General features: G+C 44.3%; 1 protein-coding gene across 4 annotated transcripts in view; it reads left to right on the forward strand.

Annotated features, from left to right (window-relative positions):
• The first annotated feature begins 3183 nt into the window (after positions 1 to 3183).
• The window catches only part of SCAF1 (SR-related CTD associated factor 1), a 29777-nt gene continuing 12983 nt past the window's right edge, over positions 3184 to 19977 (forward strand). Inside the window, exons 1-6 of one of the 4 annotated variants that reach the window (XM_066607200.1) lie at positions 3184 to 3300; positions 10853 to 11049; positions 12152 to 12206; positions 13369 to 13478; positions 17079 to 17215; positions 19848 to 19972. In XM_066607200.1, the coding sequence (XP_066463297.1) occupies positions 10876 to 11049; positions 12152 to 12206; positions 13369 to 13478; positions 17079 to 17215; positions 19848 to 19972 (601 nt within the window). In that variant the 5' untranslated portion in view covers positions 3184 to 3300; positions 10853 to 10875. Of the gene's footprint in view, positions 3436 to 10852; positions 11050 to 12151; positions 12207 to 13368; positions 13479 to 17078; positions 17216 to 19847; positions 19973 to 19977 lie in introns of all 4 variants that reach the window. The other 3 variants (XM_066607198.1, XM_066607199.1, XM_066607201.1) reach the window with 3 other exon arrangements.

A 19977-nucleotide genomic window follows, 5' to 3' on the forward strand; every position in this document is an offset into this window, starting at 1 on the left:
GGCCGTATAAGGGCTTGTTTTTTGCGTGGCGAACTGTAGATTTTATCGGTGCCACTTTTGGGTACATTGACTACATTGTAAAACTTTAATTTTTTTTATGATAGGGAGAGAAAACGCATCAATTCTGCCATAGATGATTTTTTTTTTTTTTTACAGCGTTAATCATGCAGCATAAATGACACAATCCATTTTTTCTGCAGGTCAGTACGGTTACAAGGATACCAAAATTCTTCCTTTTTTTTTTTAGGTCTTTCCCCTTTTCTGCAATAAAAACCCTTTTTTTGGAAATCTTTTTTCTTCTAAATTGTTGCATTCAAAGTCCTGTAACTTTTTAATTTTTTTTATGTACGGAGCTCTATGAGGGCTTATTTTTCGCGAGACGAGCTGTAGTTTTTTATTGGTACCATTTTGGGGTACTTACGGCTTCTTTGATCACTTTTAGTGTGTTTTTAGGGGGGGGTTTTTCACGCTTTTTTTCTGTGCACAGTCAAAAACATGTGCAACTTATTGTACGCGTCGTTACAGGCGGGACAATACCAAATATGTGGGTTTAAATTTTTTTTTACCTTTTTTTATGCTAATATGAGAAAAAGTCTAAAAATGTTTTTACATTTTTTTGAGTTTTATCATTTATCTTTTTTATTGGTTTTTTTAAAGCTTTTTTTTTTTTTTTTTTTTACACAATTTGAGTCCCTTTGAGGGACTTGCAGCACAGCACTGATGATCGATGTAATAAGGCATGGCAGGTCTACTGCCCTACCATGCCTTATCGCTTATACAGCGATCACAGGCTCTGGCAATACAGGACGCAGTGTCTGGCGTCCTGTTGCCGTGGCAACAGGCCGGGCTCTCTGCGATTATATTGCGAGAGCCCGGTGACGTCACGGAGGGAGCGCGCTCCCTCTGTGAACCCTTCCCATGCCATGATTTACTTAGATCGCGACAGGGAAGAGGTTAACAGCGGGGGTGCATCTCTGATGCACCCCAGCTGTTGCAGCGGGAGGCCGGCTGTGACTGACAGCTGGTTCCCGCTGCGGGATAGCACGAGATCATAAGTGATCTCGCACTATCCCCAGGATGTAAGTTTACGACCTGTTGCAGGAAGTACCCCGCTGCAGGACGTAAACTTACGCCCTGGAGCGTTAAGGGGTTAATGACATGCTAATTTTTTTCTGTAGCCTGGTACGATTACGACAATACCAAAATTATTTTTTTAGGTTTTTCCACACTTAGGCCTCATGTCCACGGGGAAAATCAGGTCCGCTACGGATTCTCCATGGAGAATCCGCAGCGGGTCCCTCCTGCCCCGCGGACATGAGCGCTGAAAATAGCATTTACACACCTCTCGCATGCTGCGGATCTTCCCTGCTTCATCTTCTCTCCGTCGCGGCCGGATCGTCTTTCTTCAGCCCGGCGGATATGCACGGCACGGCGGTTGCGTGCCGCGTGCATGCGCCGGCCCGAAGAAAGAAGATCCGGCCGTGACGGAGAGAAGATGAAGCCGCGAAGCAGGGCAGATCCAGGCAGGTGAGTATATTCTTATTTTGGTCTCCCGCGGATCCGGACGACTTCCATAGGCTTCAATAGAAGCCTGCGGGAGACCCGCACGAAAATGGAGCATGGTCCAGATTTTTTCATGCTCCATTTAAAAAAATAAAATAAAAATCACTTTTATTGACCATCTGCGGGTATTTATCTACCCGCGGGTGGTCATTGCATCCCTATGGGATGCGGATCCGCATGCGGGTGATCCGCTGCGGATCTAAAATAATATTTTGCCCGTGGACATGAGGCCTAAAAATTTTTGGGGGGTAATTATATTTTTTTTATATTCATTTTTTTTTCCACTTAAAGTCCCATAACTTTTTTATTTTTCCATGGACAGATCTCTGTGAGGGCTTGTTTTTTGCACAACGATCTGCAGTTTTCATTGGTGCCCTTTTTCAGTACATACAGCTTTTTTGATCACTTTTATTGCATTTTTTTCGGAGCTAAAATAAACAAAATAAGCATTATGCCAATGTTTTTTTAAAATGGTTTTTGCTGTGCAGGATAAATGATATGTTCAATTTATTGTACAAGTCATTACGGATACGATGGTATCAAATATGTGAGGTTTTTTTTTATACAAACTGGAAAGTGTGCAAAAAAAATTTATTTTACACTGCTATTTTTTTATGTTTCATGTCACTGTAGGGGACTTGAAAATAAAAGCTCTGGTCGCTATGATATCGCATTGCAGTACTTCTGTACTGCAATGCAGTATCACTTACAATAGGGATCCGTGTATGGTGTCCAGTTGCCATGGCAAACCATCAGCCCTCCGCAATTACATTGATCCCTTTACATACACATCGATTGCAGCAAGTAAGGGGTTAAAAACTGGAATCAATGTTCTCATCGATCCCTGCTTTTCAATGGGAAGCCGGCCATCAGTCCCAGCCGCCTCCCACTGCGGGATGACGCAGGCTCACGTCTGAGCCCACACCATCCGTAAGACTTAATTTACGCCCTCTGGGGTAAGGGTCCCGCCAAACCACAGGCAGCGGGATACCGGCGTACACTGCGCCCACATATGTCCACCTCCATTCCGTGAGCGATGATCGCTTCTACGTAAAAGTGCGGGAATGATATTCGGTTGGACGGCAGTTGGCATTATAGTCGTTCTGTGTAAAAGGAGGATGTTCTAGACAACATTGCCATAAATTACGACAAATCACCATTAACCTCTGCCGGCATCCACGACCTTGGCCGACTTTCTACCGTTTGGCACGTAACAACTTATTGTATATTTGTATGTTGCCAAATTCGAGAAGTTGGCCTGTGATATCGCCAGATGCCTGACACCCAGTAATACAATATTCTATTGGTCACTCTATTCTGAGGCTGTCCTTGCAGGAAACCCGTCTAAATTCACACCCGACTATTATCTGCAATTGCAAATCTCAACACCGAATGCGCAATTGCTGCAGGACCTCCTATGCACTACAACTCCCAACATTCCATACGTGCCTTATCTCGAGTCATTTCCGCTGTGCCGCGTTGCATTCTGGGTCACAGAGTGCAGCCTTCTCTCTTTGCTATTGGCCCTCTATCCTTACCGTATAAACAGTGAACTACACTTCCCGACGTGCTTTGCGTCAGGTTATGAGCAAGCTGTCGACGTACACTGTGGTGCGCTCTGGGATTTGTAGTATGTGACTGAGTGTGGCTTCCCCGACCTACGCAGTGACCGTCTGCACCACAGGACTACAACGCCCAGCATGCCGTGCAACTGCTAGGACCCGCTGAAGCAGCGGGGTAAGATGGCGGCCGCTGGAAGGCTGGGGAAGCTCCCTTTGTTGTAAAGCTGGGAAATCCACCAAAATCGTTTTTCGCCAGTGCAGGGCGTCCAAAAAGAGGCGGATTGTAAGCGGCAAGCGCCTGCGTGAGTCGGTGGGTCTGAGCAGGCAGGGGATGAGTGCGGGGAGAAGGCCGGGGGCTGGGAGGGGTCTTCCTGCCGGATGGGGAGATATGTTACGGGATATGGAGCCATCGGGACGATCTGATGGATCTGATTACTAATCGTCATTTATAAGCAATCTGCAGGCATAATGGTGTAGTGCAGGCCCGTGTGCTCCGTGCAGAGCTGTGCAGCCAGGTGTGCACTACATCTGGGAGCAGCTATACTGACAGATCCCGGTGTGCACAGGTACAGGGTGCCTATACAGTCAGGTATACATGTATCTATAGTGACAGATCCCAGTAAGTACAGGGCACCTATATAGTCAGATATACGTGTATCTATACTGACAGATCCCTGTGTATACAGGTACCGGGCACCTATATATAATCAGATATACATGGTATATCTATACTGACAGATCCCTGTAGGTACAGGGCACATATACAGTAAGGTATACAGGGCACATCTGTATATGTACTGAAAGATCCTTGTGTATACAGGTACAGGGCACCTATACAGTCAGGTATACATGGCATATCTATACTGACAGATCCCTGTGTATACAGGTCCAGAGCACCTATACAGTCAGGTATACATGGTATATGTGTATACAGGTACAGGGCACCTATAAAGTCAGGTATACATGGTATATGTATAGTGACAGATGCCTGTGTGAACAGTTACAGGGAACCTATATAGTCAGGTATACATGGCATATCTATACTAACAGATCGCTGTGTATACAGGTACAGGGAACCTATATAGTCAGGTATACATGGTATATCTATACTGACAGAACGCTGTGTATACAGGTAAAGGGCACCTATACAGTCAGGTATACTTAATATATCTGTATCTGTACTGACAGATCCCTGTAGGTACAAGGCACCTATACAGTCAGGTATACAGGGTATATCTGTATCTGTACTGGCAAATCCCTGTGTGTACAGGTACAGGGCACCTATACAGTCATGTGTACATAGTGTATGTATATATAGTAACAGATGCCTGTGTGTACAGATACAGTGCACCTTTATAGTCAGATATACATGGCATCTATATAGTGACAGATTCCTGTGTGTACAGGTACAGAGCACCTATATAGTCAGGTGTTCATGGCATATCTATGCTGACCAATCCCTTTGTATACAGGTACAGGGCACCTATACAGTCAGGTGTACATTGTATATCTGTATCTATACTGACAGATCCCTGTGTGTACAGGTACAGAGCACCTATATAGTCAGGTATACTTGGTATATCTATACTGGCAGATCACTGTGTATACAGGTACAGGGCACCCATACAGTCAGGTATACATGGCATTTCTGTATCTATAGTGACCGATCCATATATATCTCGCCTACAGTACGTCTATACAGTCAAGTATACATGGTATATCTGTATCTATAGTGAAAGATCCCTGTGTATACAGGTACAGGGCACCTATATAGTCAGATATACATGTATCTATACTGACCGGTCCCTGTGTGTACAGGGCACCTATACAGTCAAGTATACATGTTATGTCTGTATCTATAGTGACTGATCCCTATGTATACAGGTACAGGGCACCTTTACAGCCAGGTATACATGGTATATGTGTGTGTGTATATATAGTGACATATGCCTGTGTGTACAGGTACAGTGTACTTATACAGTCATGTATACATGGCATCATATACAAGGTATACTATACCTATACAGTCAGGTATTCATGGCATCCCTGTATTTATAGTGACAGATCTTTGTGTATACAGGTACAGTGCACGTATACAGTCAGGTATACATGGCATGTGTATATATCTGCCTCTATAGTGACAGATCTATATATATATATATATATATATATATATATATATATATATATATATACTGTGTGTGTGTGTGTGTGTGTGTGTGTATATATATATATATATATATATATATAAAAATATATGGGGATCTGTCACTATATATATAATGTTGCATCAGTGTATCATATGCAGAATATATTCTCCTGCACTCATCTTATGGGCTTTATATTGCACAATATGGGATCTCTATAGAAGTAACAGGGACAAGCCCAAAACCTTCTATATGTCACTTGCTGCTGTCTTACAGCATGTATAAGTGATGAGGCCACCGCGGCTGTCATATGTGTCAGACGCCCCCTATAATACTGATTTAGGGTTATAACTGGATAACACATATATAAAAACAATTGGAACCAAATGATGTATGAGAGCAGGTTACTTGGGGCTTTTACTATATAATGCTGCATTTACATCGGTGTTAGGGTCAGTTCAGGGTTTCCGTCTCTCTGCTCCGTTTTTGTAGGGGGGGGGGGGAACTGTTTCCTCCCCCATTGATTTATAAAAAAAAAAAATGGAAAGGGTTTTGTTCGCTTCTATTCTGTCGTTTTTTTTTTAAACAGAAAAATAAGGCTGCAGATTTCGCCATTTTTTGATTAAAAAAACCCCCAAAAAACAGGAAGCCTGATGGAATGGAAGCCTTTCCGTTTTTTCTTAAACCCAATTGAAATGAATGGTAAAAAAAACCTGATCCTTTTTTTTTAATATCAGTTTTACTTCTGTAAGAGCAGAGCGACAGAATCCCTGAACTGACCCTAACGCCGGAGTGAGGGAAGCTTAATGCCCCTTATACACTTCACAACAATCAAAAGTTTGTCTGCAGGAGCGAATGAGCTAATGACATCATCACCAGCCGGCTTGGGCAGCGTGTTTAGACTGCGTTCACTAATCGTTTAGTGTGTATTATCTCTATGCATTAACGATTAGTGTATAAACGGCACGATAAGCGCCCGAGCGGGTACTGGTTTTTAATGACAGCTTAAACCAAACAAGAAGCGCATAATTCAAGGACGTTGTTTGTCAACATGATATGCAACAAAGTTTCCTTCTTGCCCTTTCATCCGCTCCGTCTCCTCAAGCTCTCGCTCACCTATGTATAGACCAGTGAGCACTCACTTGAAGGGGTCGTCCGAGTACAGAAGAACTTTCTAAAATTATAGCTACATATGTTAAAACAAACGGGTACTTACCCCTCTCAGCCCTGGTGACCCCGTACTGCAGAATTGCCATTTTTCCAGTCTCTGAGGACAGTGGAAGTCAGGTGACTGCTGACTACCAATCGGATGCTGCAGCCTCTTATTGGCAGGCAGCGGTCACCTGACTTCTGCTGTCATCAGAGACTGTCAAAATCTCTGTGCTGCAGCTCGAGATCGCCAAGGCTGATGAGGGTAAGTAGCCATTTGTTTTATTAGTTGAACCTATGTTGGTGTGATTTTAAAAAGTTGTAACAGGACAATCCCTTTAAATGCTGCCGTATTTTTATTTAACTAATTTGGGTGCTGGACATGGCCGCACTCACGTCATGTATGGGACATCTCAGAAGATCGCTGTGACCAGATACTCTGCATCAGGGTTTCCCAGCTCTAGTCTTCAGTATTTCCTCAGTGTTGCACAGGTGATGTAATTATTATCAGACATTGCCACAGGGGTTCTTACTATAGGAGATCCTGAAAACATGACCTGTTGGGGTCCCGGAGGACTGGAGTTGGGAAACCCTGCTCTGGATGGACAGTTCTGTACAGTCCTCCTCCAGACTTCCTATATTCGTTCTCTTCTGGAAATGTTGTCCACCTTTAGCATTTTTTTCTCTGGCTTGTCTCGCTGTGTTCTGGTGTCAGTATGTTGCGGTATGGAGCAGGTTTATCACACATGGTAATTATTGCAGAACTTTCTACAGCTATCTGATTCATTTGAGTAGGACTTGCAAAATCCCTACGGCTGCCGCTGAAACAACCCCATGCACATGTATGGAACTGACTTTTACTTGCAAGAGTTTCAGCAACAAAACTGCTGCATGTGAATTTACCCCTAAAGAGGTCGTCCAGGGAGGTGACATCCTTACCCAGACCTGCTGCGTTGGAACCAGCCCAGAAGTGGAAGTTACAACACTGGGTCACATTGTATGGACTCTCTCTGTGCCCATCACGTCATGATCAAGCCAAGATCCCTTCTCTCTTTGCATTAGCCATGACCCCACCAAAATGGGACTTTGACTCAATGACTCCGACTCCACAGCCCTGTCGGCTATGACATTACGGACTCTTGACCATGTGACCTAGTGACAGAACTGGACTGGAATTGGAGAATCCAACACGCAACCTGATGACCCTGGAGGTCCCTTCCAACTCTACAATTCTATGATTCTAAGTCCTGGTAAGGATTTTGCCTCCCTGGAACCCCCTTTCAAGTGACCATAAACCTCAGATGGCCAACAACTATTCTTTCCCACCCTTCCATATACATACATGCAGGCTGGGCTTGGCCCATGTGCATGTGTTTGCCATGCCAGAGGGCAATAAGCCATTGACAGACAGCAATTGACGGTGGTTTATTTCCCATGAGCACAAAGAATCTTCTATGTGTGGAGAGTTGGAACGTCCTCATACACATTAGATGGTCGACTGACATTCATAAAATTTGTATGAGCACCTTTTTGGGTGCATTGACATGTTGCTGATTTCCCAGAATGATAGAGTTGGAAGGGACCTCCAGGGTCATCGGGTCCAACCTCCTGCGCAGGATTCACTAAATCATCCCAGACAGATGTCTGTCCAGCTGCTGTTTGAATGCTTTCATTAAAGGAGAACTCGCCACCTCCTGTGGTAACCTGTTCCACTCATTGATCACCTCACTGTCAGAAAGCTTTTTCTAATATCTAATCTGTGTCTCCTCCCTATCAGTTTCATCCCATTGCTTCTGGTCTTTCCTGCATATTTTGGTGCAGATCTATAGCAGATTTCATCCCTTCAATTAGAATTTATTTAAAGGGTGAAATTGTTGCAGATCCGCACCAAAATCTGTGACGTGTGAACACACCCCTTAGAGTGATGTCTTTTGTTTTCCTGCTACTTACTGACCCTAAGGCCTCCTTCCCACGAGCGTGACGGGCTCCGCAGCGTAATATTCCGCTGTGAAGCCCGTCACGGCGCCCCCCAGAGCCCCTATACTTACCTGCGGGAGATAGCGTGAAATCGCTTCCCCGCCCACCACCGCCGCGTCACCGCTCGTCACCGCCCACCGCTCTCGCGTCACCAGCCGTGTCACGTGACGCGGCCGGACCGCGTCATTTGGCGTCATATGACGCTCGGCGGTGGGCGGGAAAGCGTTTTTTCACGCTATCTCCCGCTGGTTACAGCGGGAGATAGCGTGAATGGACGGCTTCCATTGACTGCAATGGAAGCCGTCAGTGCGTACAGCCCGTCCTCACCCGCAGAAAATAGAGCATGCTGCGGGTGAGGACGGGAGAAATCGCGGTGCGTAATTCCGCGGTGGAATTACGCATCGTGAGCATGGAGCTATTAGGTTCAATAGAACCTAATAGCTGCGTGCAACGCAGCGGATTTTCGCCGCGAATTACGCGGCGGAAATCCGTTCGTGGGAAGGAGGCCTAACAGGACTTGAAATGGCAAAGATTGTTTTGCAAAATGGCAACAATAATTTACAGCCTTGTTGCCATTTGTGTCCAGCCCGGACAGCACTGTTCCATAGCTGTAACTTAAAAACAATCCATTTCCCCCCAATGTGATAGGAAGAGGGCGCTGTACTAGCAGCTGTCACTCTTAGACGTGGATACATAATGTCTCACTCATATTGGTGGAGAGTGGCGTTGACGGCAATGTCTAGCTCCGGGTGCTTCCGCTTAGTCCTAAAACACCTGTGGAGTGGCAAGGTGGCAGCAATCGGGTATAAGGATGATGTTAGGTGCTTACCGTATCTTGGTGTTGAGACAGTAAGTAGTTGATCTATATGGGATAGGGCTGTATAGATGTAATACATGAATATTCAAGCGTTGTGTCCATCATACTCTTGCTTACTGAGATGCCAGATTATCAGAATTCACAAAACATTGGATAGAACAAGTATATACATCCCTGCGGACTCCCAACGCTCCCTTCTGCTGATGCCCTTTGGCCACTATTGACCGCATACGTACTAATGGCAGTGTTCACGCATTAACTGGGATGTCCTAGCAACGAGTCTGGAACTGAAGCTAAGCCTTAAAGGGGTTGTTGACCGCTGAGTCCTATTCTGGACCATCAAGCAAAGTTCTTGCTAATCTGGCATGGCATTATTTTTCATCTCATTCTTGATTACTGGAATGTGTTGTCTACAAGATGCCGGACTGGAGGAACTTTACTTTACTTGCGCATTTTTTAAAAACGAGGATGAACAAGGGGTAGAGCGGATCTGTGGTGTGATCGCATATATCAGTTGTGTCTAGTTCCTGAGAACCTTATGTCTTCTGCCTGGTGTAGTGAAACATCCGGCATCGGAATTGATGTGCCGGTTGCTATGAACGAACCCATAGACGATCATGTGATCAGTTTCCCTCCAGTGTATCTCTAACTGATGGCCTGACATGAGAACTGGCTTTACTTGGCGACAGTATTTCCGAACAGGCCCTTGCATAGATGTAAAGTAATACTTAAAGGAGATGTCCCGCGCCGAAACGGGTTTTTTTTTTTTTAAACCCCCCCCCCCCCGTTCGGCGCGAGACAACCCCGATGCAGGGGTTAAAAAAACCACCCGCACAGCGCTTACCTGAATCCCGGCGGTCCGGCGTCTTCATACTCACCTGCTGAAGATGGCCGCCGGGATCCTCTGTCTTCATGGACCGCAGGGCTTCTGTGCGGTCCATTGCCGATTCCAGCCTCCTGATTGGCTGGAATCGGCACGTGACGGGGCGGAGCTACACGGAGCCCCATAGAGAAGAGGAGAAGACCCGGACTGCGCAAGCGCGGCTAATTTGGCCATCAGAGGGCGAAAATTAGTCGGCACCATGGAGACGAGGACGCCAGCAACGGAGCAGGTAAGTATAAAACTTTTTATAACTTCTGTATGGCTCATAATTAATGCACAATGTACATTACAAAGTGCATTATTATGGCCATGCAGAAGTGTATAGACCCACTTGCTGCCTCGGGACAACCCCTTTAATCGCTAGAGTCGAGTTGCAAAAGCTGCACATCGTAGAAACTTTCTTACAAAACTTTACCCAATGTTGTAGCCTCTTCATTCTCAATGTGCGCGAGGGGCCGAACGGTCCTCCAGATGAAGTGCGTCAGTCATGGACCTCACAGCTGTTACAATGTATCTACTCCTCGGTGCAATTGATCCTTTTCATATTTCACTTTTCTTGTACTCTTGCCCTTGAAATAGGGAGAAAAGTCTTTTTCCCCATATGTTAGTGTGTTTTAGCAGATTGCACCAATTTCACTGTAATCTCATTTGACCCTCCAGCTGTTGCAAGACTACGACTTCTAACGACCTACATCTGGAGATCACTATTCCGGGTTTTCATCGTTAACATCTTTTTTTATCATTTATCTTTTAGGTGTTTAATTGCAGGTTGCAGTAATGGCAGAAGACCGCCAGGAACAGAAACAAACCAAGGATGATGCTGAAGAGGAGGCAACGGCAGAATCCGTCCTGACGACAGAGCCAACATTATCGGAGGATGAGCCTGAGCTGTCTGCCAAGGTCGCCGAACATGATCCTACTGAAGTGATCTACCCCGGACACATCATTCTGGTAATTTGTGCTAAATATGTCTCGTACGTTGATCAGAAAACTGCAAAAAGTATTTTCAGCTACTTTTCATCTTGACCTTAAAGCGGGTTGTCTCAACATGACATTCCTTTATCAAAATCAAGCCATGGGCCCAGCTTCTGAAACTCATAGCTGTCGGCGACTTACAATACTGTGCAAAAGTTTAGGGCAGGTGTGGAAAAATGCTGCAAAGTAAGAATGCTTTCAAAAATAGAGGAGTTAATAGTTGTTTTTTTTTTTTCAATTAATTAAATTTTGTTAATTGACAAAAATAAACGCTTGCCTAAAACGTTTGCGCAGTACTGTGTATTCCTTTTCAATGGTCATTGCAGGGGAAATATGGTGTCTCGGGGTGACCCCCTAACATCAATTTAGTGACCATAAAACTTTCACATTTCTTGTCACTGGACTAATTAAGTATTTACTGTCCTGCTCACCCCTTTCTGTTATTTATCTATAGTGCTATTAATCACATCATGTCTGTGCCTTCTAATCATGTCCTGGAATTTGTTTGAAGTGCAAATTAATAATACCATATTTGTGCCCTCCCAAGTGATTGTGTATATGTATTTATATAAATGCGTCTTTAGACCTGTTCCATTATGCCTGAGGAAGAACCTTGCGTAAGTTGGAAAGCTCACTATAACATCATGTATTTTTGTCAGGCATTAAAAGGTATCATATCTACAAGATTACTTGGTCTCTATTACTGAGAAAAACCACACTCGGTATATTGATGACAATGTAATATATGGCTCTGCCAAATCCTATACAGCGAAAGAGCTTGAAGGCGGCCATACGGCCGAAACATTGCTTTTTATGTCTGTGATGGGGCAATAAATTATATTTTCTATTGCACCCCTGCATGCAGCCAGTCCCTTTTTCTTTCTACATGGAAATCCTATACAGCGGGAGTCACTGTTCTGTTGTGGCTCCCCACCCTCTGACGAGACCTCTATCAAGTCCATGTGCCCTAATAGAACACCTTGATACAGTGATGTGTTCAGGAACATTACATTCAAGTGTGGGAGCTATGAGATCTTCCCTCATCATTAGCTTAAATTACTTTTTTATTCCATTGTAGAAAGCTTTGCAGCAAGTTGTCAGTGAAAGCAAGAAACCGCTCTACAGGGTTACAGGTATGTTGGGTCAGCACTATGGGGAATGTTAATGAAGTTTTGCCTGGGTAGTTTCTTTTGTTTTGCTCACTACCTGGGGTCATGGAGTGTCCTCTTAAGTTCGCTTTGTTGGTAAGTGAAGTCAAACTACTAACGACCACTTGTCTGTCTGTCCGTGCTTGATGTAGATGCTCTGCCCATGATCATATGACAGTGACGTCATCAAAGGTCCACCCTGTGTCAGTGAGTTACATGCTCCGCCCCTGATCACATGACCGTGACGTCATCTGAGCTCCTATGCCATAGTACCTGAGGCCGTGGGGGTTTTAGGGGATGCATAACTCATTCGGGGTAACCTCCGGATGAAGGACCTGTAATGACATCACTGTCATGTGATTAGGGGGCAGAGCTTGTAACACCCCCGATGACGTGACGGTGAGGTCATCACAGGTCCTGTAAGCACACGGCTGCTGTCCGGCTAGGTGTTCGTTAGTATTCTATAGCAACTGAGGCAGCAGGGGTTTGTAGGAGATGGAATACTAACGAACACCTACAGCATCCGTGTGCTTACAGGACCTGTGATGATGTCACCGTCATGTAATCCGTCTCCTGTGTGGGAGCAGTCTGCGGTCACATTACCAGGGGGGGGGGGACCAGTGCTTTTCATCTCTGTTGTATGAAGAATGTATGTAGCAGAGCTATATATGATGTACATGTAGCAGTGCTGTGTGTGTGTGTGTGTGTGTGTGTGTGTGTGTGTGTGTGTGTGTGTGAGACGTGCATGTAGCAGAGGTGTGTGTGTGTGTGTGTGTGAGACGTGCATGTAGCAGAGGTGTGTGTGTGTGTGTGTGTGTGTGTGTGTGTGACGTGCATGTAGCAGAGCTGTCTGGCGCATTGCGCCACCAGAAACACTGGTGCTATATAATTTCCTAATAACTACTAGTAATACCCATTAATGGCTCCTGAACTCCATTTTGGAGGCTAACTGAAGACCCGTGATGCATCTTTGAAGATGTGACATAGCTCTGCTCCAAGGCTGCATTACAGGAGCACATCAACTCTGTATAGAATACCACTAGTGACCATACTAATGTATTATACATACTACCTTCAGATGCCGTACAAGGTTCATGTATCTTGTCATTAGTTTTGTGCATAATATTTTTTTCTTTTTATTTCGTAGACTTAAAATCAAAATGTTCAAAGTCCAAAAAGACTTGCAAAAAGAAACCAATGAAGAGACTGGTGGGTCCAGAAGAGAGAGCTTGCCTTCATGCGGAAAACGAAAATTCTGTATGTGTTTTGGCAACTTTAAAAACTTTTTAATTTAAAATAATCTCCAAGCGCTATCTCGAGCTAAAACGGAGCTAGACCTTTGCCTTACAGATACAATAGAACAGAAAATACGATGGTCCCGACAAGCGTTTTTATGTACTTAACAACAAACCTTCCACACCTCTAGCCCGTTGACTTCGCTCGCACCCCAACATAAACCCTTTCTACAAACTACACACAAACCAAAATAGAGTTACAGCAAACCCAAACACAATAACGCGGGAATTCCAAAAGTTCTTAACCAAATTGTATTCACAACAATGTGCTCTTCCAAGAAATGAAATCACTTCTTATCTCCAAGAAATCCCGCTACCAACACTTGGAGAAACATTCCTCGACAACCTGGCATCTAAAATTACCCATGAAGAAGTGACTCATGCTATTAAAGCACTAAAACCCAATAAAAGACCTGGCCCAGATGGCTTTTCAGCCCCGTATTATAAAAAATTTTCGCCAATCCTAAGCACCTATCTGGCCGATTACTTCAATGCAGTGAGAGATGGCCACCGAGTAGGCCAGACAGCCCTTCTGGCCTCCATATCAATGATACCTAAGCCAGACAGAGAAGATTTGTTAGACAAACAAAACTATCGCCCCATTTCTTTAATAAATGTAGACGTAAAGCTCCTCACCACAATCCTAGCGACGCGATTAAATACGGCCCTCCCCACACTAGTTGATAAAGATCAAGTAGGATTTGTCCCAGGCCGTCAGGCTCCTGACAGCATTCGAAGAATAATCCACACCAGAAAGATCCCAGCTATGCTTCTATCCCTAGACGTACATAAAGCGTTCGACACATTAGGTTAGGAATACTTATTTTCGGTCCTCGACAGGTGGGGATTCCCCAACGAATTCCTCACATGGCTACGAATACTATATGCCCACCCTAAGGCCTTCGTACGATACAGGGGCTTCTGCTCCGATACATTCGCAATCCATCGGGGAACACGACAGGGTTGCCCACTATCCCCACTACTTTTCATTCTGGCCATGGAACCCCTGGCTATTAAAATTCATAACAACCCTGATATAAAAGGAATCGAGATCGCCTCAGTTCATCACAAACTCGCAATGTTTGCTGATGACTTATTACTGCTCATATCTTCCCCACACACAACCATACCCAACCTCATGGCGGAACTATCCAGATTCGGGTCAATCTCTGGCTTAACAATTAACCATACAAAATCCAAAGCATTCAACCTCACACTATTACCTGAGACGGTGGATTTGCTCCAGACAAACTTCCCCTTTCAGTGGGCGACGGGCTTTTTGGGCTACCTGGGCATCCAACTGACTAACTCCTATTCATCTTTGTACAGCCAAAACTACATTCCCTTTTTTCGCAAAACAAGGTTACTCCTGGAAAGTTGGACCCGATATCACATCTCCGGGCTTGGGAGAGCTAACGCCCTAAAGATGTCATTTCTCCCTAAACTATTATACGATTTCAGAGCTCTCCCGGTACGGGTGCCTGGATACATGCTGAAGACTCTTCAGCAAATGTCCCTCCGATTCGTGTGGGCTGGCGGTATTCCCAGGGTCCCACAATCTACCTTATATAGACATTGAAGAAAGGGAGGCTTAGGAGTTCCTAATTACTCAAAATATTACCAAGCGGCCCAGGTGGCTCAACTGGCCCTCCTACACTCCTTCTCTAACACTCCTCTCTGGGTATCACTGGAAGCAACAGAAATACATCCCCTTACCACCAATTCCATTTTATGGATACCACCTAAACATAGACCCCTTGTTAGCAACCTTGTTATCAACCATTCCCTCCATATCTGGGACTCAATAAAATATTCAGGAAAACGAATATCTCCGCACCTACCCCTTGCGCCATTCTTGCGAAATCCTATGTTTATACCAGGAATAGAATCGCCTCAGTTGTTTAAGAATTGGACGAAGTCAGGCCTCATCAAAGTATACCACTTGCTCTCAACAAAAGGGCTTACTCCTTTTCCTACACTACAGGAAAAATATAACTTACCATCTTCGGAAATATTCCGATACCTGCAGCTAAAACACTTTATATCCTCACTCCTCAAGAACACAAGTTCTCCACTGACCTTAACCCCATTTGAGAGATATTGCCAGAAATACCCACATGCAAGAGGCTTCATTTCGCAGATTTACTCAGATTTGGTTCATTCCTCCTATCGCTCTCAAATGCCGTACATAACGCGTTGGGAAAGAGACCTAGGCAAAACTCTATCCGAAGAGGACTGGACTCAAATATGGGGGTCAACCAACATTAGCGCCAGAAACACATTAATGCTAGAAACTTCATTTAAAATTTTATTCCGCTGGTATTTAACCCCAGATAGAGTAGCCCACGCAATACCCGGATGCTCTCCCAACTGCTTTCGCGGATGTCTAGTTTCGGGAGATATGCTCCACATATGGTGTTCCTGCCCTCGGGTTAAGAGACTATGGATCCGAGTTTACTCCCTAATATATTCAGTCACAGGCTACAACATCCGCAAAGACCCTTGGGAAGCATTATTAAATAAACGCATAACCAATATCCCTCCTGACTCAAGAAAGTTAATATCCTTTCTATTTCTGGCCACAAAACAAGTTATTGCCCATTCATGGCGCAAAGCTACCCTGGACTTCACTGAGGTTAAGCGCAGGATGGACTGGTACCTAATAAATGAAAAGCTGACCTCTATTCTAGCCGACAGACATGAGAAATTTTTAAAAATATGGTCCCCATGGCTAGATTATTCCCACCCATCACAAAACAATAGATTCCTAACCTCCCTGTAAACACATAAGGGAACTAGAACAACAAAGATCAACCTCTGTCACTTCACCGTGTTACAGCCCGAAACCGCCCTCTACAACATCCACCCCATGGGAACAAAAACCCCTTCCGCCTCAGAAGTCACCCCTCCCCTACCTTTCCCTATTTCTCCCCTACTCCCCCAAAACTCAGGTTAGGCCCTGGCCAGGCCATTAGTACTCTGTTTCCGTTAACCAACAGTCTAATTTCCAGATTGGGCCGGGATACCAGGAGGGAGGAATGCTCAAACATGCCTGCTAGGTGTGCTCTCTTCTCTCGTTCCCCCGACCCATACTACTACAAACAACTTCTGTGATATAATATTGAGACTGTGATGTATTTCAATTAAATGTTTACTACAATATTGTAAAATTTGAAAATTTCAAATAAAAATTTACAGTAAGAAAAAAAATCAAAAATTTTTTTTATTTTGTACACTTGCTTGGTAGGATATACGAGAAGATTGACACAGCACCTCTGTGATATCAAATAAGGATATTATATCTCCCCACATTCCCAAAGAATAATCTATCAGGTCCTTGTATTGTCACAACCAGTATTACAGCTTCCACTGAAGTTATCCGGCAACGTTCCAAACTTTTAGATGGCAAATATTCCTGGCTTTGTACTGATGTGCCCATTGCTGCTATACTGCTTTTTCAGTTGTAGGTGGATTATAAGAACGTTACTGTTTTTGCCCATAGGACCAGTTTTGAAAGCCATATAATTTGCATTTATATGTATCGCCCTTTTTTCTGTTCCAGATTCCTGAACCCACAACTGATCCGTTGTTTAATCCAGCTAGTGCATTAGAATATGTTGAAAAGACTTGTAGTACAATCACAGCAGGGTCTCGTCTCCAGTCTTCTATAGAAGAGAACCTAGAATATGAAGATTTGTAGTAAGTATCGGTGCAAGAGTTTATTGGAATATAGAAATGACAAGCACGGTCATATTGCTAATTAACCCCTTACTGATGAAGCCTGTTTGCATCTTAATGACCAACTAATTTTTCATTGTCACATTTTTAGATCCACAGTGGTTTAATTTTTCCATTGACCTAGCTATATGAGGGCTTGTTTTTTGCAAGTTGTATTTTTTTTAATGCCATCATATTTGGGTACACCCCAGTTTACCTGTCCGGCGTCTTCTCTGCTGTGAATGTGCCAGCTCGAGTGCTAGCAAGCACGTGCGCAGTACAGAGGACGCCGCGCCTTCACTATGGCAATTCAGCAATGATGATTGCAGAATAGCTGCGAAATGGACAGCTTCCATTGACTTGAATGGGAGCCAGCCATGCGTAGCCCGCACAAAATCACAGCATGCTGCGATTTCTTGCCTGCGAGCAGAAAATCTCAATCGATTTCCACTCGTGGGTGGGAAATCGCGTTTTCTCATTGCTGCAAAATCCGGAGGCGGAATCTTGCTCCGGATTTTGCAATACAAATCCGCCCGTGTGCAGGAGGCCTTAGCTGTCTGTCTGTCTTTTATAATTCTTCTAATACACTACTGTACTTAAGTATAGTTGTGCATTAGAAAGCCTATAAAGCTCAGCCAGAGGTTGAGGGTGACTTTTTTTTTACATGCAGCGGTCAGTAAAGGGTTAAATATGTAAAGGGTGTCTTCGGTCCCCGTTGTTAGACTCGCGCTAGGCTTCTCATGCAGCCGCTGTCAAAAGTCGGCGCTTCAGAATAAAGCCCCTCAACGGGTTTATAAGTAAATCTGATCTACTATAGCCTGTAATCTTGTGCGATACATTGGTGATGAAATTGGCATTCACCTGTTTCCATATCTTTTCATTCACGCTAACCCGAGAGAGAATATGAGAGAGAGAGAATATTTGGCTGCTCGCTCATCTCTATTCATTATGTTAAAATAAATTAATAATGTTACAATCAGTTCCCTAAACAAAATTGAGTGAATTAAACAATTGAAGAAAAAAATCATACTGCAAAAAACAAATCCAAAAACATTTTTTGACATCAATATTATTTCATCAAAATAAAAAAAAAACCCTTTTATATATCCCACCATTGTCATACAATAAAGCTTCATTCACTATAAATGTTAATGGTTCACGCTGTACAGCTGGAAAAAAACAAAGACAGAATTGTTTTGCTATTCATTCCCCAATACCAAAGAAAATTCTATAAATGAAATGTTACATAATTAACTGACAATGATCCCTAAACAATATTCGACTTGTCCTGTAAGGCCTCATGTCCACGGCCAGGTTGGATTCCGCCTGCGAAATATCGCAGCGGAATCAGACCCAGCGCCCCCCAAAGACCCTGTACCCACCTCTCCAGATCTGCCACGAGTGTCTTGTTCAGCCTGCATTCGCAGTGTAGCGCATGACGCGCAGGGGCTGGGCTGTGACGCGGATTTCCATGATACTTCTGCTGTGCTCACACTGCGGAAGTATCGTGGGACGGTCGGCTTCCATTGACTGCAATAGAAGACGTCACTCATGAGCAGGGAGAATTATTTAACACAGCATGTCTATGGACGGACATTGCTGCAAAATTTGTGATGGGTGTCTGACCGCGATTTCCGCAGCGATAATCCGTCTGTGGGCATTCAACCTTAAAAAAGAAAAAGGGCCCAAATAGTAGCAATTAAATATTTTAAAAAATCTTTTCTTTCTTGTGGGACGCTATCCGTGTTTACAATAAAATACATAGGGCCAATGTAGTGATCCTCATAAGACCAAAATTTGCTTGGTGTTATGAGGGGATGAGGAAAATTCCCATGTTCCCTGTTTTTCTTCAGTGGGCAAAATGTCACAATTGCTGATGGATTCCTGATTTTGTTGGTTCCAGCGGGAGGATATCTGGTAATCAGCTTGTTCTGGTGGAGACCTTTTTTTTTTTTTTTTTTTTTCTTCTTTATGAGCATGGTTTTGGGATCAGTTGAAGTCCAGTATCCAATCAAAGTCTACTGTAGCCAATGTAACAAAGACTGAAGGAAAGGACAGGAGTGCATGCTGAAGTGGTGGGAGACTGGAGCAGCGAGTACAACTTGATTTGTTGTTTTTGTTTTATTGCCTGCCCTCCTGTAATTTTTTTTCCTTCCCTACAGCTCAAAAAAACCCTTTAATTGACACATCTAATCACTTAGGCTGGGTTCACACAGGGCGGATTAATCTCGGGATTAGCCAGCCATGTGGACAAGATTTCTCAGAAACCTCGTCCACACGGGACGGCCAATCCGCAGCGATAAATCAGGCTGAAACCGCGGCCGCCGCAGCCGCGGTTCCGGAAGATGCAGCATGTCTATTTACTTTTTTTTTTTGTTTGTTTATTTTGCCGCGGCCGCTCTCTCCTCTATGGGAGCGCCGGCCGCAACGGAAAAGCAAGCGGCCGAGCCACTTCAAAGCCGCCGCGGCTTAAACCGCGGCGGTTCTCCCGGCGGAAATCTCGCCATTTTTGCTGCGGCCAAACCGCGAGATTTCCGACGGGAATCCGCCCTGTGTGAACCCAGCCTTACTAATTTTATACTCTATTTTGAATGTGTTCATTTTTTTTCCTAAGTTCCATGGATGAAATGGATGAAGTTGAATTTGTGGCAGAGATCAGACTTGGAGATGTTGAAGCTTATTCAAGTACGTGGCCAGGAAACTTCAGAAGAGACAGACGCTGGAGGATCCAGAAATCGGGTGTG

Source organism: Eleutherodactylus coqui, chromosome 6 (assembly GCF_035609145.1).
Source record: "Eleutherodactylus coqui strain aEleCoq1 chromosome 6, aEleCoq1.hap1, whole genome shotgun sequence".
Lineage (NCBI taxonomy): Eukaryota > Metazoa > Chordata > Amphibia > Anura > Eleutherodactylidae > Eleutherodactylus > Eleutherodactylus coqui.